Source organism: Schistocerca nitens, chromosome 7 (assembly GCF_023898315.1).
Source record: "Schistocerca nitens isolate TAMUIC-IGC-003100 chromosome 7, iqSchNite1.1, whole genome shotgun sequence".
Lineage (NCBI taxonomy): Eukaryota > Metazoa > Arthropoda > Insecta > Orthoptera > Acrididae > Schistocerca > Schistocerca nitens.
The window spans coordinates 355,446,455-355,464,934 of record NC_064620.1 but is presented as its reverse complement, the minus strand read 5'-3'; the positions used below and the strand labels follow the sequence as shown (position 1 = coordinate 355,464,934).

At 38.6% G+C, this 18,480-nt stretch overlaps 1 protein-coding gene across 1 annotated transcript in view; it reads left to right on the top strand.

Annotated features, from left to right (window-relative positions):
- LOC126195062 (5'-AMP-activated protein kinase subunit beta-1) overlaps positions 1–18,480 on the top strand; it is a 68,611-nt gene that overhangs the window by 5,654 nt on the left and 44,477 nt on the right. The window contains exons 2-3 of the mRNA XM_049933509.1: positions 9,734–9,935; positions 12,930–13,093. Of these exons, the coding sequence (XP_049789466.1) occupies positions 9,750–9,935; positions 12,930–13,093 (350 nt within the window). The 5' untranslated portion in view covers positions 9,734–9,749. The remainder of the gene's footprint in view (positions 1–9,733; positions 9,936–12,929; positions 13,094–18,480) is intronic.

The following is an 18,480-nucleotide window of genomic DNA, read 5'->3' as shown; positions in this document are numbered from 1 at the left end:
GTTACACAGGAATTCACTCTACTGAATAATTCTTCATTCAGTTATTTCATTTATTCTTAAATCCTTAACATAGTGGATGTAGTTAGATAGTTAAAAGATTCTGTATTAATCTAGATTTCAGCCTCTTAGGGTGAAGGTGCATGAATTTATTCACACTTATGTAAACTTGGTTGTGCTTATGTTTTATTTTTTACCGTAAATAGTCTTATAATTGGTGCATTAATGCATCAGCATGAGGATCAAGTGGTTCCATGGAAATAACTGAAAGTTCATATAGTACAGTTAAAAGTTGAAATTGTAATGGGTTCTGTGATATCCATCAAGTGAAAATTTATGTAACATAACATTAGAATGAAGATGTGTAGTATTATTTCAGCAAGGGTTTGATCTATTGCCATCTTGTAAATTGCAGTAGACTCTTTTATTATCAGTGAGATGTAATGCTGAGTTTTGAACACAAACCTACAAATAATGTTAAAATATCTCATTTTAGCCTAAGTTCTAGCACTCATAATGTGAATGTTGCTTAGGATTATACACTAATCTTTTGTTCGAAACCTATTTGGTGTGTGTTTTTTTTTTCATTAATTTTCTGGTAGGTTTGATGCAGCTCGCAGCAACTTCCTTCTCCTGTGCCAGCTCTTCATCTCAGAGTAACACTTACACCCAACATCATCAGTTATTGTGAGCTATATAGTAATCTCTAATGATGGAAAGTCCAGGCTGGACTGCCTAGCTGACTTTACAACTTGCCATATCCCCCAAAACTCCCTACCAGTGTCCAACTAAATCCAGAGTCGAAACAACCCCAGAACACTGTCGTTAATATTTCCCGCAAAGTCCTCAACCCCACAGAAGTTTCAGTCATATCCACAGGCTTCACCTTTAGGCCTGTACCAAAATTTAACCATGCTGGATTTGTCAATGGCCTTATCTCCTTCCCCCAATCCCTGCAATGGAAACACTCCTTTGCCACCAATCCCTCCAACCAAAGCCAAGCTAATCCCAGCATTGAACCCTGCCTCTCCCAGTTCATACCACCATCCTACTGTGATCCTTCCTCGTCTCCCCACCTAAGCACTACCTTCCTTACCTCCAACTTGGTCTCATCCCCATGTCCCTTCCTAAGGACACCAGCCTTTCAGCAGAGGGAAGGACAGCCGCACACAACCTCAAAACGGGTCCTGAACTAATCATCCCACCTGCAGATAAAAGGTTTTACCACTGTTGTTGTGAATCACAGTGACTGACCTGGCAGAATTCCTCTGCCATTGTTAGACTCTTCCACCCATAAACTCTGCCATGGTGATCCCATTCTGGAAGTCCAACATAATTTCCAATCCCTGCTCAAAGCTTTAGTCTTAGACTCTTCCCAGAACAAGTCTATTTCCCTCCTCACCTCTAAGACTCCCCGGATATCCACCTTCTACGTGCCTCCCAAAATCCACAAACCCAACAATCACAGATGCACCATTGTGGCTGCTTATTATGCTCCTACTGAAAGAGTTTTGCGCATTCGGGAGGACGACGGTTCAATCCCGCGTCCGGGATTTCCCTAAATCGCTCCAGGCAAATGCTGGGATGGTTCCTTTCAAAGGGCACGGCCAACTTCCTTCCCCGTCCTTCCCTAATCCGACGAGACCGATGACCTCGCTGTCTGGTCTCCTTTCCCAAAACAACCAACCAATCAAAGAGTTTTGGCCCTCATTGATCAGCACCTCCAACCAGTTACCCAAAATCTAGTCTCCATCATCAAAGATACCATTTCCTTCACCGACTCCCCACCACTTTAACCTCCTGGATTCCTGCTCGTCACTGTTGACACTACTTTCCTCTACACAAACATCCCTTACGCCTGTGGTCCTGCCACTATTGAACACTATGTCTTCCTACATCCTTTAGATTATAAACCCACTGCCTCATTCCTCACACACCTTGTTAACACACAAATATTTCTCCGTTGAAAAGAAGGTACAGAAACAAATCAACAGCACAGCCATTGACACCTGCATGGCATCCTTATATGCTAACCTTTTATGGGCCATTTACAGGAAACCTTCCTAGCCTCCCAAAACCTCAAACCCAAAGCCTGCCCCAGGTTCATTGACAATATCTTCATGATTTGGACTGAGGGCCAAGACAACCTATGCTCATTCCTCCCGTCTGCTTCACCTGGTCCTCCTCAACACAGTGTGCCTCATTCCTGGACGTTGACATCCTACTCTCTGATGGCTTCATCCACACCTCTGTCCACATTAAACCAACCAACCACTAGCAGTACCTGCGGTTTGAAAGCTGACATCACTTTCACACAAAAAATCCCTCCCACACAGCCTGGCCACCTGGGGACAGCGTATCTGCAGTGGCAAGAACTCCCTTGCACAGTATGCTGAATGTGTCGCAAAATCTTTCTCAGATACACACTATACTTCAGACCTAGTCTGCAAACAGATTTCCTGTGCCATATCCCCACACACCCACAGTCCTCCCACCATCCCGAAAAAACAACTACAAAGGAGCGCCATCTTCGTCACCCAGTACCACCCAGGACTGGAACAACTGAACCACATCCTTTCTCAGGGCTTTGATTGTCTATCGTAATGCCCTGAAATGAGGGATACCTTACCTAATGTCCATTATACCCCTCCTAAAATAGTGTCTGCCCACTCAACCACCGTGACATCTTAGTCCACACCTATATCAGTCCCAAACCCAGCCATCTGCCTACCAGGATGAAAGGCCACTGCCAAACTCAGGCCAAGAGCAAAGTGGACGTTGTGACACAACATGCAGCTGAATATAACGTGCTTGATTTCAATGGCTGCTTCATGACTTGGGCCATCTGGATCCTCCCCTCCACCACCACCACCACCACCACCACCACCACCACCTTTTCTGAACTGTGCAGGTGGGAGTTATCCTTAAAAACACATTCTCCACTCAAAGTTGTCCTTGTCTCAACCTACAGTGATCTTCTGTTCCCGCACCCTCCACCCTACTACATATTGTGCCCTGTGTCCTATCACTGGGACTGATGACCCCAGAATTTAAGTCCCATAGTGCTCAGAGCCATTGGAACCATTTTGTCCTATCACTTGCTCCAAACTGAAGTCCTCTCACCCTCATTGTGCACCGCTCTCTATCACCACATGCACCAGTCTTTTCCCTTTCTTTGGTCCTCTCCCTTTCCACTCCCCATTATCTCCCCCCCCCCCTTCCTCCTCGATGCTGTGCCTGGCAGCCCTATTCTACTGCCATTAGTCCTTGGACACTCCACAAGACAGTGGTGACTTCTCCCCCCCCCCCCCGCCCCCCCCCCCCCCAATCCATACCCTGCTAACTCACCCCCTCCCCACCCCACTCTGGATTGCTGCTTCAATTCAGTGCAGTTGCATTCTGGCTGGTGTGACTGGAGAGAGTGGTCATGTGTGCATTAGGTGTATTTTCTTGTGTGAATGTGTGTGTGTTTCCTTGCTGAAGAAGGCTCAGGCCAAAAACTCAGTGTGTAACAGTATTGTTGTTGTGCTTGTCCTGCAGTGTGTCATCTTTACAGTGAGTAGCAATCTTTTTCATAATATTGTTGATATGCTATTTCTCTCTGCCCACACAGTTTTTGCGCTGTGCAGCTTAGCTTATGCCTTAACACTAGTTCCTTCTTCTAGGCAGAGTTTTTCCGTATATTCCTTTCCTTACTAAAACTACGGAGGACTTCCTCATTTCTTATCGTACCTTTACACTTAATTTTCAACATCCTCTTGTAATGCAACATCTTGCTCCCTTTCTCTTTTATCTTGCTTTCCCACTGTCAATGATTCATAGATGTGAAAACTAATAAAACTTGAAATTCAGTGTTTCTTCCTATTGCAGCTCATTAGTTACAGTAAAAGTATCAGATTGTTAATATTGTCCAGATAGGTGGCTCATTGATTCCACAAACTATTCATTCTTTGGGGTATAGTGGCAAATTAAGATATTATTGGTGTATAAATTTATCTTTTGTTGTAGCAGAAGCAAAAGTATGCTAATTGACCGTGATAAGTCCAATATATCATTTGTATAGATCTTCTGCAGAAATACAGTAACCCAGTGTTTGATGACTACCAGACTATGAACTGTTTTGATTTTCAGTGTTTTGTACATCTGTAGCAGGCTTTACAATGCATTGATGGATTTCTTATTGAAATGGGCAAAGCCAACACACACAGCACCTAAAACGACATACAAGTGAATGAAAATGCCAAATTTGTTTTAATTGCTCAGAGTTTTGAATTGACAACTTTGGTAGGAGAAACTACTTGAGGAGTGTTCCTGCAAAATGTGGTTGAAATGGTATAAAGAAAGAAAACATTCATTAATGGAACCTTGATGATATAAAATGTTTTTTTCTTCTAACTGGTCTGTGGTGCATAGTAGTTGCTAACAGTAAGAAAGTAGAGACATTGTGATTTGCATGTGTGACTTCATCTGACCAACTACGGGCTGTAATTTCAGAGTTAAGAAATAACCAAACAATAGTTAGTTATTTAGGTTCATGCTCCATTTATATGATAAATCATAAGATGTATAACAAGTCCTTTTACATTCATGTAGCAAATTAATTGACAAGTTTTTGTTTGTTTTTGTTTTTATTATTATTATTAAATGTACAGATATGAGTTGCAACAACCAAAATAATCAATTTTTGACATTATAACATAATGAGTTAGTAATTTCTAGCCTCCACCATTTACACATTACAATTATAGTAATTCTTTTACAATTTGCACAACATACAAAGAAAATTACGTTTTTTTTTTTTTTTTTTTTTCCCTGGTTATGTTTATATTTATCAGCATGTTACTCTGCCTTGCCATTAATGTGGATTCTGTGATTGCTTTCCAGTCACTGACATTCATTAGAGGAAAGTTTTTCATTGAGACCCATTTTGGTTGTGAGAAACATGTTGGCTCAAAATTGGGCAATATCGATGTCAACAGACAACATAAGCAGTTGTTTCACATTATTTTACCCTTTTATTGCTACAATATTGTGTCAAGTAAGTCAGAAGTTCCTTCTAAATGAATTTGTTGCTGTAGTTGCAAACTTATTCGCCCCCCCCCCCCCCACCCTCCCCCCACATATATATACCACAATCTTAGAACTTAAAATCACTTGGCTCCTATGTGGATAAAAACTATGGTGAGTAGTTGCAAAATGAAAGTATGTTGGATGTTTTGTGGTGTTTCAACATCCATTTTAAAGAAAATCAAGCCAGTGGAATTTTCTTTTGCTGATCTAATTTTGGAATCTCTTCTCACCACAATGGAATGCCTCTGGGCCTTTTCCAAGTGTACCTTCTCCTCTTGTGACTTTTGAACAGTTTATTAGCTTTCACTAGCTGAAAGTTATTACAGAATTCAATTAGTATTTCTCCTCCCTTGTTCCTACAATCAAGCCCATATTCTCCCGTAACTCTTTTTTTCTATTTCTTTCCGTAGCACCACTTTCCAATCTCCCAAGATGGTTAGATTATGATCACTCTTTACATACTGAATTACCTGTTAAATATTCTCCCTCTCCCTCAGATACTTAAAAAGCTTTTAAGAAAGCCGCTTTGGAGCGGCATGGAAAGAGTTCCTTCCTTATGTGTGTTTATAGTATTGAGAAACTCCCTTTAGAGGAATTGAATATCTTCTCATTTGTGCCACCTTATTTATAAGTAATCAAGATATAATACATATAGTAAATGTTTTCATAAAGTGTTGCATCAGTGTAACATTTCTTCTGTTTGTCTGTGGAAAATAAATAAATGTGGAATACGTATGTCAAAGATACAGCTTCTGTTGGAATTGACTGGTGTTGGGATGTAGAGGGAAGTGCAGAACTGAAAGAGTAATTGGGCAAGGAGTTTTTTGATCTTGAAAACTGTTCTTGCCTACCCCAGAGGAACTTTATATGATCTTACACTGGGAAAATGGAGGAGGACTGTGTATTAATGGAATTACCTTAAAGATCTTTGTTTTGCAGATGGCATTGTATTTTTTGCCTGTAATGCAAATAAACAAAGAGTGAAAAAGTTAAAAGAGCTAATTTGAAAATCAGGAGTAACAAGTGTAATGTAAGAATGTTGGATAAATTGATAATGAAATGATAGAACTAGTTGATGAGTTTTATGTATTTAGAACAGATGAATACAATGACAAAGTGGACAGTAAAAGAAGTAAATAAAAGAGTAAAAATGGCCTATAGTACTTTCAGTAAACTAAATTGAGTTTTAGAAACCAAGCTTCCAACATTGGAGGGAAGTTTACAATCAATGAGGATTGCTAGTTTTGACTTACAGCAATGAAACATGGAATTTTAATATGAAAATAATTCAGATGCAGTGCCAGTTATTGTGAGTGTTTGCTATTGGCAGTTTGCTTTTTGTATTCTAATTATACAGTCACAATGGGTGTAACATAAAAATTTGTGATTTAGAATTATCAAAATTGTTAAATTGTTTATTCATCAGTTGTTCTTCAGGAAGTGAAACATGAAATTTGCATGGGGCTATGTTAGGACCACAAGGTGGCTAAAACTGAGATGATTGTTTGGCATTATTGGCCGGGAGACCCTATCTAGGGTTTTTTGGCAGCTTAGTGCAAGTCCTTTTATTTCACACCACTCTGACAACTTGCACATTGATGATGAAGATGATTATGATGATGATGATGATGATGATGAAATGATTAGGACAAAACAACACCCAGTTCCCAAGCAGTTAAAATCTCCAACCTGGGTGGGAATCAAACCCGTGCCCCCTGCATGACAGTCATGCATTCAAAAGCTATTCAGAAAATTTAGATTGGTTTCTGTATCAAAACTACTGTTTGTGATTGTACATTGTCTTGGGAAGACAGATTATAGTTAGTGGCTTGCCGGTGTAATTTATTGCTGAATGTAGTTCCCATGTTATCCATCATCTTGCAGTAGCTTCCTTCTTTTTGTCTGTTTATTTTGAAGTTACTCAGTCAGTAACACACATGAATGCAAAACACAGTTACAACAACTTTTTCTGTTAAAACGTACTGTTTCTGTTAAAACGTACTGTTAACTGATGCAACTTTTCCACTACAAGTGCACTCCACATTTTTCAGTTGTTCTCCAGGATGTAGTAGATGCCTGTGTTTAATTCTGGAGTAAAATTTTGTTTAACAGTGCCCCTGTCCCTTCCTCAAGATGATTTAAAAGTTGTTTGTTGATTTTTTTCATACTTGGATAGTCAAATTTCCACATTTATGTGAACAGTCCAAATGTTACCACTCATGACATTCAGCCATGATAAATGCTTATGATTTGTTACCTGTACCTATAATATTTTAGACACAGTCAAACATTGCGAACAGCTGTGCAAGATAATGTGGGAAGGTTACTCTTCCCAGAACATCTTCATCTAACTTCTGCAAATACCCCATTCCACTTTGTTCCTGAGTCCACAGATTTAAGGCCTGCTCGAAAGGCAGCCAAATTTATAATGAGATTTTAAACATTTGCAGGAATAGAGAAAAAACCTGTGTCACTAGCTTTAATTTAATACAGAGAGGTAGAGAAAACTCTTAAGGGAAAATAATAATGTAATTATCCAAAACAAAATGATGGGTGAAGTATACTGATTAGTATACTGGGACTAGACTGGCAATGAATGGCAATGTAATTGTCATGGTTGGGAAGTGAGTAGAGACAACGTTTAGAGTGGTGACTCAAGACCAAAAACCTTTACCCAAAATCCTGACATACATTAGCATGCACAAAAAAGTAAAAATACATCAAGGATAGAATTGGGGCTCTTTGGACAAGACAAGATAGTGAGATTTATCAGAGGGTGCAGGAGTCTGTGGTGCATAGCAGAACCAATATCTGGAGAGTTCTGCCTGAAGCATATTGTTCAAACTGACATCATCCATAGAAGCTTACGCACATTCAGTGGAATAACTTGGGGAAAGAGTTTCTCTGAACATCAGTAAGTTAATGGCAGCTACACTAACTTCACAAAATAATGACCATAAATCACTGGATGATAAAAACACACAAAAGTAAAAAGATGAATTTATCTAGTGATCACAGTTATCAGCAGTACCTTTGGTGGTGAGAAATACATACAATAATGGTGTGTTCTTGTTTGTGATGTGAGGTCAAGCTAGATGTTTTTAGTGTGCATGGGATGAGAGTATTTTGTGACTGGTATAAAAAAATAAGGGAGGAATTACGGGAATAAGCATTCTTCCAACTGCTCTCAGTTCCTAGCCACATCATTTGCAAACAGTGTGCTTACAAACTTTCTTATTCTGCATCTAGGTGCTCAGTCTGGACATGTTTGTCACGTCTTTCATTCTACTAATGTAATGAGTAGAACTTAGTACTCACCATATTGTGAGACATTGAGTGGCTGACATGCTCAGAAATAAAATTGAAATCATTGCTAAGCTGTCAGACCGTAGCCCTAAATCTCTCTCTCTCTCTCTCTCTCTCTCTCTCTCTCTCTCTCTCTCTCTCTCTCTCTCTCTCTCTCATTTCAGTGACTTCAATTAAAACATACAGGCTGATAGGCTGTGAACAGTATATAAAACTGATCACTTACATCTTTGGAAGTAAAACAGCAACTGCAGTTGCTTGAGAGCACCCCCCCCCCTCCCCCTCTTACATTTGTAGAGGAATATAGGAGGCCCCTCCATATGTCATTCGATGCTGATTGCATGATTGTCTTGGGTTGCCTTCATTGTTGTTGATTAAAAGTAATAGATGGTCATTGTGTTAGTGCAAAGTCAACATCTGTGTTTTATCTAACATAAGACCTTCTTTTCTATTAATATTATTACTAGTGTGTGTGTGTGTGTGTGTGTGTGTGTGTGTGTGTGTGTGTGTGTGTGTGTGTGTGTGTGAATCTCTATGGCTTCTCTATACTTGTGTGCATGATAATGCACTGTCTTTGTTAAAATGTCTGTCTCACTGTTCTTGTACTGCTGATTTGTGAGTGTGGTGACAAATCAGCAGTAGCAGAACATATTTTCCGAGATGGAGAGCGTGAAATAAAGTTCGGTGAGATGGCCATTTTAGTGAAGACAATGTATAATCGTGTGTGCATGTGTAGAAAGACCATAGAGATTTATGTACACATTAATAACAATTTTAATAGAAAGGAAAATTTGAAGTTAGGTAAGATACAGATGTTGACTTTGCACCAACAGAACAACAATTGGTTAAAAGTAATAGAGAACAATGCCACTAGGCAGAAATAATCATGCAGATTGCATCTGATGACATGGTGGTGCCTTCTATGTTGCTCTATAAATGTGGGGGCACTCCTTGAGCTGTAATTGCAGTTGCCAATTTACCTCCAAAAATGTCTCCTGGAGATGGAGACGATATGCCAGGATGTAGTTTTACACATCGACCATGGCCTATCACCTCAGAGGTCTTGACTGAAGTATACAACACTTGAAAGCCTACATTGCATAATTTCGGTTTCATTAATGTACATGTTGACTGCTCAGTGCCTAAGTTACTTGGTGTTATATTTACCCCTTCCATAATTTATTCTTCACATAGGACCTTCCAACATCATATTAGAGTCTTTCATCCTGATATTAGGAGATATTTTTCTTACATGTTCATCATGAATAAAAAATTTGTGTACTGTTGTTCACTTTGCTGAATGTAGTAAAGTGTGAGTGACAAGTATTTAAAATTATTGTTACATTTTCTGTTTAAATAGGACATCTCTTTACAACATGGGAAATGCTGGAAGCAGTGCGAGGGAGAGGCACAAGGGAGGAGAGCTTGCCCCTCCTCCTTCTCCTGGAAAGGATAGTCAAGCATTTGTCTTTGACAAGAAACCTAACACAAAACTTGTTTTCCAGTCCTCCAATGAAGAAGAAGAACCCTATTATACTAAGGAAAAGCCACCATCAGAGCAGGTAAGTGGAGCTTTCTTTTTGATTTGGGCACCAGATAAATATAACTCACAAGGTGTTGTATGGTAGGATTGCATCTTCTTCCTCTTAACCTCTTTTATTCATATTCTGCTGCTCAAACACTGCTGGCCATTAAAATTTCCAACAGCATGAAGGCAACATGCAGCAAACATCAAATTGACATGAAGTGTACTACATGCTTGGATATTTAAATGAATAGTATTTCAGCAGAACCTCACAAAGTAGGAAGAGTAACGCATCTACATTCTATAGATAAGACAATGGCATGGTTATGGCTGCTCATATTAGTCAAGATCCCATTCCTATCTTCTGAAGATGGAATCAATTAGTTCAGGAGAGCCCTATTAAATGCCATGAAGCTCTCAACAGCTCTATGCAAACAGTGCCCAAGAGGAAGGTGAATTGTTTGTCTGGCTGTGCAAGTTTCTACAGCCCATATACCTCAAGTGAGAAAATACCAGCAGGCTTATTTGCAACAAGACAAGTATCTGTAGGGATGATGTCTGGAGATTAACAAGCTGTAAGAATGGTGAGTGTTGTTGCATATTCTGTTGCTGAGAGGGTTGTTCAGATGTGGTGTGCTCTACAACAACTCTCTAGACACAAGAGTGGCACAATATTATGTTTTGAGATGAGTCCCAGTTCTTTGTATTTTGTACAGAATCACATTGTACACGTGTGTGTGGAGGCTCTGAGAATGAATGAACATTATCAGATACACACAAAGGAATTACAGACATTGCTGCAAGTGGGCATTGGGTAAGGATGAGATTTTGTGCCAGACCAGTATCAAACACAGGTCTCCTGTTTACTAGGCAGATGTGCTGTCTATTGTGCCACCCAGACACAGTGGTCATCACAGCTGTCCGAGGTACTCTAGCACACCTCCCATCAGACCCTAATTTTCTACATACCCGCACACTACAAATGTAGTGGCCCTTGCTCCTGTCCTCATTAGCAGGGATTCCCATTTGAGTTGCTGAAGCAACTCCATGTTATTAATGTGTTAGTCAAATCAACCAGCAACAAATCTAGCAGCCCACTTCTGAATTGCTTTGATGTCTTCCTTCATTCTGACCTGGTGCAGATCCCAACACACCAGCAGTACATGAGAATGGGTCACACTATAGTCTGATTAAAATTATTTGGTGGTTGACAGTTCACACATCAGAGCTGGTTTTCTCCAATCAGTGTGTTCAACGTCATGCCTGAACTGTTCACCATTGCCAAACTGCCACAACAGTTGACATGTTCACTTCCAGTACCTTGTCTGACATTCTTTGTTGATGTGTTTGGGTCTCAAATCGTGGGTCTGGCACTTTTATTTCGTATTTAATCATACATGATAAATCCACCCCCTCTCTCCACACACACACACACACACACACACACACACACACACACAGTGCTAATGAAATACACACGTTTCATACATAGCACTGACTAAACACTACTGGATACTTCTGCACAAGGCGCAAATCAGCATTGCATATGCTATCATCATAATCACACTGATCAGCGTACATCAGATAAGTTTTGCATGACATGGTATGAAACCAAGCTTTTGGAGGCTGCAGTTCATCAATGCGGTTGGGTTGTCTGTCAAAACTATAATAACTTAACTCAGCATTGTACTTTACCTCAATGGTTAGCATGGTTGGCATATTAACCTACCAAGATGTGAAGATCATGGGTTTGAGACTCATCAAATGTGATGAATTTTTTTTTCCTTCCTGAATCTAATCAAAAGAGTTTATCATTTTTGTCAGTTGGTTTTAATGTAATTTTTTTATTTATAATTCTTTGCCATGTCATTTTCATCATCATATTGACTATTTTATTTGCTCTTCATTTCTGCCTTTCATTCTTTTTTCGTCTGGAATCTGCCTGTGTCGTCTATAATACAGCAGCTTGTGTAGCCAGTGAGAGGATAGTTTCAGATAACCAGTGATAGCAAGAAATTGCAGTTATCTTTTAGTGCTGAAACTGAACTTTTTCTGTCTTGAGTTTGCTCTTAGATGTTATCTTTAATCACTGTGAATAAAGCGATTATGATTTTAGTTCTGCCGGAGACTGTTGACCACTGCTTTCTCAGATACATTACATATCAAGAAGTTGTGGTTAGCTTAGGACATGAGTCTAAATTCAAGACTACAAAACACATCCCCTGCTTCAATTCAGTTACTTGTCACTTAAAATCAGCTGTCAACAGAGCATCTCACATTTCTGACATACATTGTGGCAGCCATGTAGCAGCAAGTGCCGGACTTCAACTACCAAGTAATGTTAAACAGATTGTATTGTCCTAGAAGCTATAGTCTGTATCTCTCACACATTGAAAATATCTGGTTATGTATTGCTAAGAGACTGGTGCACTACCATTCACAGGCCACTGTGACTGATGAAATGGCACAGAGTTGCAACAGCATGGAATGACGAATCCATATCTGTCATCAGAGATCAGTTTGACTCAGTGCTCAGCTGAGTTAGAACCATTGTTGCTGCTCCACTTGGCAACTATTTTTACTAAATTTTGCCTCCCACACATCACAAAACCAAATACATGTTTAATCTTGTATTCTTCCTAGTGTACTGCACATGTGCAATAAGTAAAATTCTGTCATTTGCTAGTGTTCTTGATGTTGCACTACTAGTGGTCAGCAGTTTGTGCTGGCTCATTAGGATGTGTAACATGGCTGCAGGTTTACAAATAGTGTAAATTTCCTCAGCGAAAATGTGGCTGTTTTTGACCATTTACAACGCTGGATTTTTTTATATAAATCTGCAGTAAAATGTAATAAACATTTCCCAAATTTATTGCTTGCAAGGCACAGAGAGAGCAGATTTTCATAAGGAACTGTCTTAAATAAGTTGCTATTGTGACATGCATGATATATAATCAGATACTTAGTGTAGCTGTTACTCACAAAAAATGTATGTTATTTCATCACTATTTCGTGTCAATTTTTGTTGTAGGAAGAACTTGGAGCTCCACGGCAACGATCTGCAACAGTTTCTGAAGGCAGCACCAAGGTTGATGACAAAACATTGCCAACAGTATTCAAGTGGGAGGGTGGTGGAAAGCAGGTTTTTATCAGTGGTACTTTCTCTAATTGGAAGGCTCTTCCCATGGTCAAAAGGTGATTCACATTAAGTTCTTTAAATAATAATAATAATAATAATAATAATAAATCCCGTAGAGGCCCGGGAAAAGAATAGGCCTCCGGTATGTTCTGCCAGTCGTAAAAGGCGACGAAAAGAACAAACCACTAAAAGGGCTAACCCCCCTTTTAGTGTGATTAGTTGGTTCAGGACAGAACTAAAGAAGCCTCGGACAAGCGCCGTCATGGTCGGGGACGACGCTTGAACCCTATGCCCGCCCACAATGGTAACGACACTGCTAGCCAACTGGAAAATGATTTAAATCCAAATAGAGGTGTTTTGCAGGATATGCTTCCTGCAACCACCCTAGAAGGAAAACAAAGACAGAGGATGAGATGGTCAGATGAAGTTAATCGACACCTCATGTTCTGTTATTACCAAGCAACAAACCTAGGAACCAACACAACTGGATACAGATCACAAGTATACACAACATTTATTACCAGATACCCAGAATTAAAATTTTTAACAGAACAACGACTAGCTGATCAGATCCGTGTAATAATCAAAAATAACAGGATACCCCAGTCAGAATTAGAAAACATCAAACAAGAAGTACAACAAATACTGGAACAAAATAATGTGCAATCAGAAGAAGAAGAAGAAAATACAGTAATGGACTCAAACATCCCAGAGCAAACAAACAAAGAACAACACGCACCAATTAAACAACCAGAGGAAAACGAAATCTTAAGACAGCCACCAGAACAAGCACAAATAGAACACGAAGTGACACACACGTTAGATATAGAAGAAAAATTTCAGCTGACATATATAGAATACAAAGACACAAATACAGACATAAGACCATTCTTGCATAGACCACCAAATAACCCACAAGTCGAAACAACAATAAAAACTATCAACACAATCATACACAACAAAATAAATGAAAACACAACTATGGAAGAGTTACAACTACTGGTTTATATAGGAGCACTCACTACACTAAATATACACACTAGACAGAGATCAGAACCAACCAACACACAGAAGAAACCCACAAAACCAGCATGGCAACACAGGCTACAGATCAGAATAGAAAAACTGAGAAAAGACATCGGACAGCTAACACAATTTATAAGAAATGAAATCTCGGAAAAAAAACGAAAAAGGTTAGGTAACATCTCACAACAAGATGCGACAGAGCAATTAGACGAAAAGAAGCAGAAATTACAAGCATTAGCCAAACGACTCAGAAGATACAAAAAAAGTGAAAATAGAAGGAAACAAAACCAAACATTCAACACAAACCAAAAGAAATTTTACCAGACAATAGATAACACACACATTAAAATAAACAATCCACCAAACATAACAGACATGGAACACTTCTGGAGCAACATATGGTCAAACCCGGTACAACATAACAGGCATGCACGGGGGATACAAACAGAAACCGACACATACAAGATGATACCACAAATGCCTGAAGTGATAATTTTGCAACATGAAGTCACCCAAGCAATCAATTCTACTCACAATTGGAAAGCCCCTGGAAATGATAAAATAGCAAATTTCTGGTTAAAGAAGTTCACCTCAACACATTCACATCTAACTAAATTATTTAACAGTTACATTGCAGACCCATACACATTCCCTGATACACTTACACATGGAATAACTTATCTGAAACCTAAAGATCAAGCAGACACAGCAAACCCAGCTAAATATCGCCCCATAACATGCCTACCAACAATATACAAAATATTAACTTCAATCATTAAACAGAAATTAATGACACATACAACACAGAACAAAATTATAAATGAAGAACAAAAAGGCTGTTGCAAAGGAGCACGAGGATGTAAAGAGCAACTGATAATAGATGCAGAGGTGACATATCAAGCTAAAACTAAACAAAGGTCGCTACACTACGCATACATTGATTACCAAAAAGCTTTTGATAGTGTACCCCACTCATGGTTGCTACAGATATTGGAAATATACAAAATAGATCCTAAATTGATACAGTTCCTAAACATAGTAATGAAAAATTGGAAAACCACACTTAATATCCAAACAAATTCAAATAATATCACATCACAGCCAATACAGATTAAGCGTGGAATATACCAAGGAGACTCATTAAGTCCTTTCTGGTTCTGCCTTGCTCTGAACCCACTATCCAACATGCTAAATAATACAAATTATGGATACAATATTACTGGAACATACCCACACAAAATCACACATTTGCTATACATGGATGATCTAAAACTACTGGCAGCAACAAATCAACAACTCAACCAATTACTAAAGATAACAGAAGTATTCAGTAATGATATAAATATGGCTTTTGGAACAGACAAATGTAAGAAAAATAGCATAGTCAAGGGAAAACACACTAAACAAGAAGATTACATATTGGATAACCACAGCGACTGCATAGAAGCGATGGAAAAAATGGATGCCTATAAATATCTAGGATACAGACAAAAAATAGGAATAGATAATACAAATATTAAAGAAGAACTAAAAGAACAATATAGACAAAGACTAACAAAAATACTGAAAACAGAATTGACAGCAAGAAACAAGACAAAAGCTATAAATACATATGCCATACCAATATTGACCTACTCATTCGGAGTAGTGAAATGGAGTTACACAGACCTAGAAGCACTCAATACACTTACACGATCACAATGCCACAAATATAGAATACATCACATACATTCAGCAATAGAAAGATTCACATTAAGCAGAAAGGAAGGAGGAAGGGGATTTATCGATATAAAAAACCTACATTATGGACAGGTAGACAATTTAAGAAAATTCTTTATAGAACGAGCAGAAACTAGCAAAATACACAAAGCAATCACTCATATAAATACATCGGCTACACCACTACAATTTCATAACCACCTCTACAACCCTTTAGACCACATAACATCAACAGATACGAAGAAAGTAAACTGGAAAAAGAAAACACTTCATGGCAAGCACCCGTATCATCTAACACAGCCACACATCGATCAAGATGCATCCAACACATGGCTAAGAAAAGGCAATATATACAGTGAGACAGAAGGATTCATGATTGCAATACAGGATCAAACAATAAACACCAGGTATTACAGCAAGCATATTATTAAAGATCCCAATACCACAACAGATAAATGCAGACTTTGTAAACAACAAATAGAAACAGTAGATCACATCACAAGCGGATGTACAATACTAGCAAATACAGAATACCCCAGAAGACATGACAATGTCGCAAAAATAATACATCAACAGCTTGCCTTACAACATAAACTTTTAAAACAACAAGTTCCTACATACAAGTATGCACCACAAAATGTACTGGAGAATGATGAATACAAATTATACTGGAACAGAACCATTATAACAGATAAAACAACGCCACATAACAAACCTGACATCATACTCACCAATAAAAAGAAGAAATTAACACAACTAATCGAAATATCCATACCCAATACAACAAATATACAAAAGAAAACAGGAGAAAAAATTGAAAAATACATCCAACTGGCTGAGGAAGTCAAAGACATGTGGCATCAGGATAAAGTTGACATCATACCAATTATACTATCAACTACAGGAGTCATACCACACAATATCCACCAGTACATCAGTGCAATACAGCTACATCCAAACATATATATACAACTACAGAAATCCGTAATTATTGATACATGTTCAATTACCCGAAAGTTCCTAAATGCAATATAACACATACCGTACAGTTAATAGGAAGTGACGCTTGATCAAGGTCCGCGTCACTTTCCATTCTCAACCAGACTTAACGTCTGAGAAAGTAAAGAAATAATAATAATAATAATAAACCCCGTGGAGGCCCGGAAAAAGAATAGGCCTCCGGTATGTTCTGCCAGTCGTAAAAGGCAACGAAAATAACAAACCACTAATAGGGCAACCCCCCTTTTAGTGTGATTAGTTGGTTCAGGACAGAACTAAAGAAGCCTCGGACAAGCGCCATCATGGTCGGGGACGACGCTTGAACCCTATGCCCGCCCACAATGGTAACGACACTACTAGCCAACTGGAAAATGATTTAAATCCAAATAGAGGAGTTTTGCAGGATATGCTTCCTGCAACCACCCTAGAAGGAAAACAAAGACAGAGGATGAGATGGTCAGATGAAGTTAATCAACACCTCATGTTCTGTTATTATCAAGCAACAAACCTAGGAACCAACACAACTGGATACAGATCACAAGTATACACAACATTTATTACCAGATACCCAGAATTAAAATTTTTAACAGAACAACGACTAGCTGATCAGATCCATGTAATAATCAAAAATAACAGGATACCCCAGTCAGAATTAGAAAACATCAAACAACAAGTACAACAAATACTGGAACAAAATAATGTGCAATCAGAAGAAGAAGAAGAAAATACAGTAATGGACTCAAACATCCCAGAGCAAACAAACAAAGAACAACGCGCATCAATTAAACAATCAGAGGAAAACGAAATCTTCAGACAGCCACCAGAACAACCACAAATAGAACATGAAGTGACACACATGTTAGATATAGAAGAATAATTTCAGCTGACATATATAGAAGACAAAGACACAAATACAGACATTAGACCATTCTTGCATAAACCGCCAAATAACCCACAAGTCGAAACAACAATAAAAACTATCAACATAATCATACACAACAAAATAAATGAAAACACAACTATGGAACAGTTACAACTACTGGTTTATATAGGAGCACTCACTGCACTAAATATACACACTAGGCAGAGATCAGAACCAACCAACACACAGAAGAAACCCACAAAACCAGCATGGCAACACAGGCTACAGATCAGAATAGAAAAACTGAGAAAAGACATCGGACAGCTAACACAATTTATAAGAAATGAAATGTCAGAAAAAAAACGAAAAAGGTTAGGTAAAATCTCACAACAAGAATCGATAGAGCAATTAGATGAAAAGAAGCAGAAATTACAAGCATTGGCCAAACGTCTTAGAAGATACAAAAAAAGTGAAAATAGAAGGAAACAAAACCAAACATTCAACACAAACCAAAAGAAATTTTACCAGACAATAGATATCACACACATTAAAATAGACAATCCACCAAACATAACAGAAATGGAACACTTCTGGAGCAACATATGGTCAAACCCGGTACAACATAACAGGCATGCACGGTGGATACAAGCAGAAACAGGCACGTACAAGTTGATACCACAAATGCCTGAAGTAAAAATTTTGCAACATGAAGTCACCCAAGCAATTAATTCTACTCACAATTGGAAAGCCCCTGGAAAAGATAAAATAGCAAATTTCTGGCTAAAGAAGTTCACCTCAACACATTCACATCTAACTAAATTATTTAACATTTACATT